At 49.2% G+C, this 7,200-nt stretch overlaps 1 protein-coding gene across 1 annotated transcript; it reads right to left on the minus strand.

Moving 5' to 3' along the window:
* Positions 1-47: 47 nt before the first annotated feature.
* On the minus strand, positions 48-6,607 carry LOC112832645 (tubulin alpha-1C chain). The gene is made up of 4 exons (XM_025883390.2): positions 6,450-6,607; positions 3,647-3,869; positions 3,328-3,476; positions 48-1,133 (listed from the first exon to the last, which is right to left on the minus strand). The coding sequence occupies exons 1-4, from the start codon at positions 6,450-6,452 to the stop codon at positions 159-161; spliced, it is 1,350 nt and encodes a 449-aa protein (XP_025739175.1). The 5' UTR covers positions 6,453-6,607; the 3' UTR covers positions 48-158.
* Positions 6,608-7,200: the final 593 nt, after the last annotated feature.

Here is a 7,200-nt window from a genome sequence, read left to right on the forward strand (position 1 = left end):
AAATAAGTGGGGCTAGTATTTATTGTGATACAGAAGCCAGCATGACATTTAAAACAGAAACATCACTTTTATTGACAAGTTAGGGCCACAGCAGACAGCTTCCAGAACAGAAATAGGACAGTCCCAAGACAACGGAGTGTAAAATCGCAGCGGACAGCTTAGTACTCTTCACCCTCACCCTCTCCCTCCGCACTGTCCGCTCCAACCTCCTCATAATCCTTCTCCAGGGCAGCCATGTCCTCACGGGCCTCAGAAAACTCTCCTTCCTCCATGCCCTCCCCCACATACCAGTGAACAAAGGCACGCTTGGCATACATCAGGTCGAACTTGTGGTCCAGGCGAGCCCAGGCCTCAGCGATGGCTGTGGTGTTGCTCAGCATGCACACGGCCCGCTGCACCTTGGCCAGGTCTCCACCGGGCACCACAGTGGGAGGCTGGTAATTAATGCCCACTTTGAAGCCAGTGGGGCACCAGTCCACAAACTGGATGCTGCGCTTGGTCTTGATGGTGGCAATGGCAGCATTGACATCTTTGGGAACCACGTCGCCACGGTACAACAGGCAGCAGGCCATGTATTTACCGTGCCGAGGGTCACATTTCACCATCTGATTGGCCGGCTCAAAGCATGCGTTGGTGATCTCTGCTACAGAAAGCTGTTCGTGGTAGGCTTTCTCAGCAGAGATGACGGGGGCGTAGGTGGCCAGAGGGAAGTGGATGCGGGGATAGGGCACCAGGTTGGTCTGGAATTCTGTCAGATCGACATTCAGGGCTCCATCAAATCGGAGGGAGGCAGTGATGGAGGACACAATCTGGCTAATAAGGCGGTTAAGGTTAGTGTAGGTTGGGCGTTCAATATCGAGGTTTCTACGACAGATGTCATAGATGGCCTCATTGTCTACCATGAAGGCACAATCAGAGTGCTCCAGGGTGGTGTGGGTAGTGAGGATGGAGTTGTAGGGCTCAACTACAGCTGTGGAAACCTGGGGGGCTGGGTAAATGGAGAACTCCAGCTTGGACTTCTTGCCGTAATCGACAGAGAGACGTTCCATCAGCAGGGAGGTGAACCCGGAACCAGTTCCCCCTCCAAAGCTGTGGAAAACCAAGAAGCCCTGAAGACCGGTGCACTGGTCAGCCTGCAAAAGAAAAGTTTTAATTTTAGCCTGGGTGAAAGCTGCCATGACGTCTTTGAATCCATAATTACACTGATCGAGATTTTTAAAATTCTTTTTAAGTCTGTATTTAAGTAATTTCTACACTCAATGTGGGGCTCAAACTCACGACCCTGAAATCAAGAGTCGCACGCTCTTCTGACTGAGCCAGCCAGGCGCCCCTGATCGAGATTTATTTTTTTAATCTTCTGAACAATATTTGCTAAGAGAGCAACTGTAACAAGCTTCTAAGTACTAAGATTCAGAGAAACTTTTCACAATTCCTGGGGGGGGGGGGGGGGGGAATCTGCTAAACAGCTATTTAAAAATGAACTATTTTCATTTCCGCAAACAGGAATCATGAGGTCTGGAATGGATGCAAGGCCCAAGTCTGAGTAACTGGAAGGGCAACCTCCGGCGCCCTTGCTGTGACTGCAGGCAAGGGCAACTTCTCACAGTTGGAGAGCTACCAAGGGCAGGCTTGGGACCACCAGCCCCGGACAATAAATGTCTTATAAAGATCTGGCAGCTGCTTTCCGAGCTGGAATATGACAGAACAGCCAAGTTCCAATGCCCTGGTGTTAGCAGTCAGGCTGGGTCCAGATCCGGCTCTACCAGTTCCTTGCTGTGTGGCTTTGACCAAATTGATTTCCCAATCTCAGTTTTCACATTTATGTGGAGAATGGAGAATAGTAACCTACCTCGGGTTGTTGAGAATTGAGTACTTATAATAGTGCTTGACACAGTAAATACTAGTTATCAGAAAGCCTATGGATTCTGCAAAAGGTGACATGCTACTACAGTTCCACGAGACCTATTGTCACTGGGGCTTTCTACCACTTAACTGCGCTAGTCTGGTTAACAAACTGCCATTCTATGAAAGGATGATTTTGACGTTTCAAAGTTTTCTGCTGACAATCCTCACTTCTCAAAAGTGCTGAGATTTGTGGAATTCTCTACCAATCCCTCAGTTTACTTCTCCTGCAGGTCCATACTCTGAATGGAATCAATGTACAGGGCAGACTCATAGTACCAATTAAATCCACTAAGCCTCCTACGGACACAGTAATAACACCAAAGACAAATACAGGTGTTCTGGTAGTTAATCAACTTTATTCCAGAACCCTCGATGGGTTTTACTAGGTTTGTTTGTTCCTAAAGGCAGGTCCTGATTTCCAAGTCAGTGCTTGTAGCTGAAGCTTGATTTGTAAACACAGGAACCAGAACCCCAATTTTGCTAGGAAGACTATGATCAACATCTGGAAAAGTCTGAAGCTGTGAATGACGCAAGGCCATTCTTTTCAGACTAGACCAGTTGTGGCTAGGCTTAGAATGGGATTTTCCTGACAAGCTACTCTACCCAAGCTTTTATTCTTGATTTTTGGTTAATTACTTACAAGCTGCCCACATGCCTGAGGAGCAAGGAGTCATCTGATTGCCAGACTCTTAATTAAAGTGACCCAAACAAAACACTTGTCAACTTTACCGATGTGAATACTGTCACCTAAGATTTTTCTGCCACAGTGCCACTCCACATGGCCCTGAGCTCTAGTGGAAAAGAAAGCCTGCTTTCTTTGATTAGATTTCAATACTTTCCAATTTTTAATGACTGACACTAGCTTCTGTAATAAGGGAGCTCCCTTGATTCCACTTTCAATGTTGTTGAGGTTTCCAGTGTCCGCCATTTCTCGTTAGTGTTATACTGGTTTCTTGTGCTCTAAACTTTCTGTATTAAGGCACCAAACGTAATGTAATCCTTTTTTTTTTAGGAGTTTGATCAATCAGTACATGTCACAATCTGCGACCTACTCACTCAATGTGACTAAGATGACCTAAAAAGGGGCATCTGAGCTTGAAGCAGGGAAGCTAATTAATATGAACAAGGATGTTTAATGGTCTTAAATATCAATAAAAATGTTAAAAGGCTCCCTGCTTCTCACCTTGACTTTAGGTAAGTTGCCATAACTGCCTTGAGCAATTGCCCAAGTCTGCCTTACAAGACACAAAAATGGGCAATGGAGCACTTAACCCTGACCCAATAGCTGTTGCATAACCCAGGACCATCCAGTTTAAAATCCGGTTACTTAGTGAGCACGCAACAGCTCATTTCAGTGTGCAGAGAAGGATTCTTACAGTTTGGTCTCAAAGCTGTAAGAGAAAACTCTCAGCTTTTGTTTACCAGCTTCCGAATGCGGTCCAAGACAAGGTCAATGATCTCCTTGCCGATGGTGTAGTGCCCTCGGGCGTAGTTGTTGGCAGCGTCCTCCTTGCCGGTGATGAGCTGCTCAGGGTGGAAGAGCTGCCGGTAGGTGCCGGTGCGAACTTCATCTGCAAAAGGCAAACAGAGCAGCCACCCCTCACTCACCCCCTGCACAAGCCCGCTCAACCCCAGGGTGTCCACGGAGCCTCAAGACGGACCTCCTGTCCCAGACACCCCCGCCCCCTGGCCGCCACTGTCTGGCCCCGGGAGCTCACTGGGGTCACCGAGGCCAACTCACCAATGACCGTGGGTTCCAGGTCTACAAACACGGCCCTGGGCACATGCTTGCCGGCGCCCGTCTCACTGAAGAAGGTGTTGAAGGAGTCATCTCCTCCCCCGATGGTCTTGTCACTTGGCATCTGGCCATTGGGCTGGATGCCGTGTTCCAGGCAATAGAGCTCCCAGCAGGCATTGCCGATCTGGACACCAGCCTGGCCCACGTGGATGGAGATGCACTCACGCTGTGGGAAGAAGAAAGGAAAATGTTAGGACACATCAGATGGGACATTTAGGAATGATTCACACCGAAATGACTAATTAACCTTCAGGATAGATAATCACCTTTCTGGAAGTCACTCCTGCCCAAGGTTTATTTCACAAGCCTTTGCTGACTAATTCGGAGAAAATGCTTTGCAAAACCAAAGATATGTTAATGAACTACTAGGCGAGACCAGAGATCAGACCCTTGCTTTGTAGTCACATTAGATATTCAAGGTCAGGTTCCTACCATTTTAGAAAGATAAAAGCTGTTCTACAGCAATACATTTCCTCCAGCTCCTGGGAAACAGGCCTGCTGATTCCTTAAAGGCATGTAAAATTCCCCTTTGCAGCTCTGATTCATTCTGTGTGACTGTGTAACTGTTGAACTCATTCTGGTCCGTCTTTAATCCTATTCTTTACAAGACAAGAGCTTCTCCCTCAACCAGCTTAAACCAGCAAACTACAGCCATATGACTCATGGAGAAAATGCCAGATAAGCAGCAGTTAGCTGTATTTTAAAAACTGTGGTCAGAGGCAGCTTTTTAACCCTGTGGAAGAACTTAATCGTAAGGAAGAACATTTTTCCTTCACTATCAACACATCTTGAGTAGGGAGGGTTGGCGATACATGGAAATAAAAGCCAGAAGTGTCAACAAGACTTGATTAATAGCTTAAGAAATTAGTTGTTTCCTACCAAAACATATACACACATATATCTCTGGCACTGTGGGGAAAAGTCTATGGTATCAAGAATTTAATGATATTGGGAAAATGTTTTCCTTTATTTGATGAACAAGATCATTTATAAGTTTCCAAACTCATTCCTGCCTAGTAAAATAAGGCCATGAACATGGAATCTATGCCTCCAGATTTAAGAGGAAAACAAAAAATGGGGGTTTATTGTATTTCACTATAAGTCAGATTAGCTACTTTGCATACTGGTAGAGGACTTTCAAAATATTGGCACCAAATATCTACCTCCCTTTACATTTTCCCCAAATAAGAGGGTTTCAAGTTTTTAAAAGCTGCTAACAGGAAACTAGTTAGAGAAAACTCAACACCACTAAGATCTCAAAGGGCCTAGTTTCATAACCTGAGATAATAAAAACCCCAATCACCCACAACCTTTGACTTATGGCCCCCTCCTTCCCGCCTACACTCCTCATAAAACACCCATGGTCTCCTGACCACATCACCAGGCTCATTATTACCTGTGTCTACCCGCCCAGCTCTAGGGCTGTGGGAGAAAGGGGAGTTGGTTGTTCTAATGAACCTATGACTATTTACCATTGCATCATGTTTACCTTTTAACTGGACTTCGGAAATTCTACAGCCCAGGAAAGCTGGAGAGAGACAGGTCCATGACAGCTCCAGGCCCGAGGAGATCAGGTATTTGAGAAAAGCCTTTCATTCTAATGAAGTGTTTCTTCTATTGACTTTTAAGCCCAAAACAACTTTCACTGTGCAATAGTCTTAATTGCTTTCTCATTTAGACCATGGCCACTGCTTTCCCTCCACTCTCCCCTGGCCACTCTGGAGATGAAGTGAGACACAGGTGATGGACTCAGTCTAGCTTTCACTGGACAAGCAGCCACTGTCTCTTGTAAAACACTATTAATCTACCCAGTGTTCGCCTAAATCCGTCTGCGGCTGGTGCTCTCCTGCTCTTCTTTAAAAAGCCCCATTATTTTCTGAATCACACTTTTACCAGTATCTTCCCACCTCCCTTGCTGAAAAGCGCTCAATTGGTTACAGCCAGACTTAGCTTTCACAAGTGTGGTAGTCTCTGAAAAGGGTGGCTGGTCTGTTCACGGTATCCCTTTTTCTTTAAAGATACCATTTTGAAACATTTGATACACAAATACTTGCTTAAAAACATGATTTATAGACCTTCTCTAAGAAACACATTGTTAGTACTTGTTTACTCAGCGGTTTTATAAGAAAATATCTTTTTATGGACAAGTTTTTTTAAAAACCTGGCCTAAGTACAAAGCTTCAGCTATAAACATCCCATTACATTAACATTAGAACTGCCAAATAAGACAAGGTGACGGTTAGTAATTCCTTTAAAAGGAGCAGCCTGCCTACATCCTTCAGGTGGACTGATGCAATTGGAAGCTCTCCCCAGGGACGAGCCACAGGTGACTCAGCAGGGAGTCACCCGGCCCGGGAGAGGGGGCGCCAGGGAGTGGACGCACCTTCGGGGCCGGAGTGCGTAAGGCACCGGGAAGGTGAGTTCATTTAGGGAAATGGAGGGGAGGGATTTTTAGTTTTCACAAGTCCTTGAGGGCCAATGTGAAGGCTCCCTGGTCTGCTTTCGGCTGTGGCGGGCCGTCTCACTAGGATCTGGAGGGCTTTCCACTTCCACCAAAGGCAGCGTCCTGGCCGCGTTTCCGAGCCTGAAGAGAAGTCTGCCGATGAACTCGGCTTTCCCAGCCTGGCCATCAGAAGCCAGTTTACTTGGAGGCGTCCGGGACACGGCCCACGTGCGCCCGCGTTCCACCGCCCCTTCGGGCTGTTCTCACCCCCACGCCACGTCCCGGGGACCCCCCCCCACTCACCATGACTGCGACTTATAGGGTTCCTCGGAGCGGGAAGAGGCGAGGGGACGACGACAAGGTTCTCCCGCTGACAGACTACCAAGGAGTCCGGGGGAGAAGAAGCAAAACCGCCCCCGAGGGACCCTATATACCCCTTCCCCGGCCACGTGGCCAGGGGGCGGGCCCCTGACCCCGCCCCGGCCGCTGCGGCCCCGCCTCCGAGCCCGCGGCCGCGGGCGGGACGCCGGGTCGCACCCGCCCGTGGAGAGAGGATGGCCGCGCGGTGCTGATTGGTGGGTTCAAAAAGTTCAAACGAAACTCTACGGAAGGAGCCCGATCTAGGAAGGGAGGAGACATCCCCGGGCCAGGGAAGGGAGGGTGGGGCGGGGAGAGGATGGAGACGCGTGGGGAAGAAAGAGGAAGGCGAAGCATCTGCCGGGTTCCTGGTGGGTTCCGGGGGCGGGGGGGGGGGGCGTCAGGTGGGCAAAGCCGCAGGAAGATAGGGGCAGGTGTAGGGAGCGCAGCCCCTCCCGCAGCGCGCCCCGCCCCGGGGTCTCCGGACCCTCGAGCGGCGGCCAGCGACACAGCCAGTCCCCGCCGCACACCTCCCGGTGGGGCCGGGCCTGCCAGCCGCCCGCCCGTCTGCGAGGCCATCCCCTTCCGCCTTGCAAAGCCCTGGCGGCGGCTCGTCTTGCGGCTGGGGGATTCCGGAGCGAGAAGGCCTTGCTCCGGGTTCCAGCTCTTAATTACCACCGGCTGGCCTGAAGCCCGT

The sequence above is a fragment of the Callorhinus ursinus genome, unplaced genomic scaffold (genome assembly GCF_003265705.2).
Source record: "Callorhinus ursinus isolate GAN/ISIS: 27379988/994484 unplaced genomic scaffold, GSC_fseal_2.0 scaffold44, whole genome shotgun sequence".
Taxonomy (NCBI): domain Eukaryota; kingdom Metazoa; phylum Chordata; class Mammalia; order Carnivora; family Otariidae; genus Callorhinus; species Callorhinus ursinus.

Excerpts from the sequence above, each read along its gene's own strand:
- LOC112832645 (XM_025883390.2), bottom strand. Across the intron at positions 3,477-3,646 it reads CCTGGAACCCACGGTCATTG|ATGAAGTTCGCACCGGCACC; the intron begins GTGAGTTGGCCT and ends TGCCTTTTGCAG. Across the intron at positions 1,134-3,327 it reads TGGACCGCATTCGGAAGCTG|GCTGACCAGTGCACCGGTCT; the intron begins GTAAACAAAAGC and ends TTTCTTTTGCAG.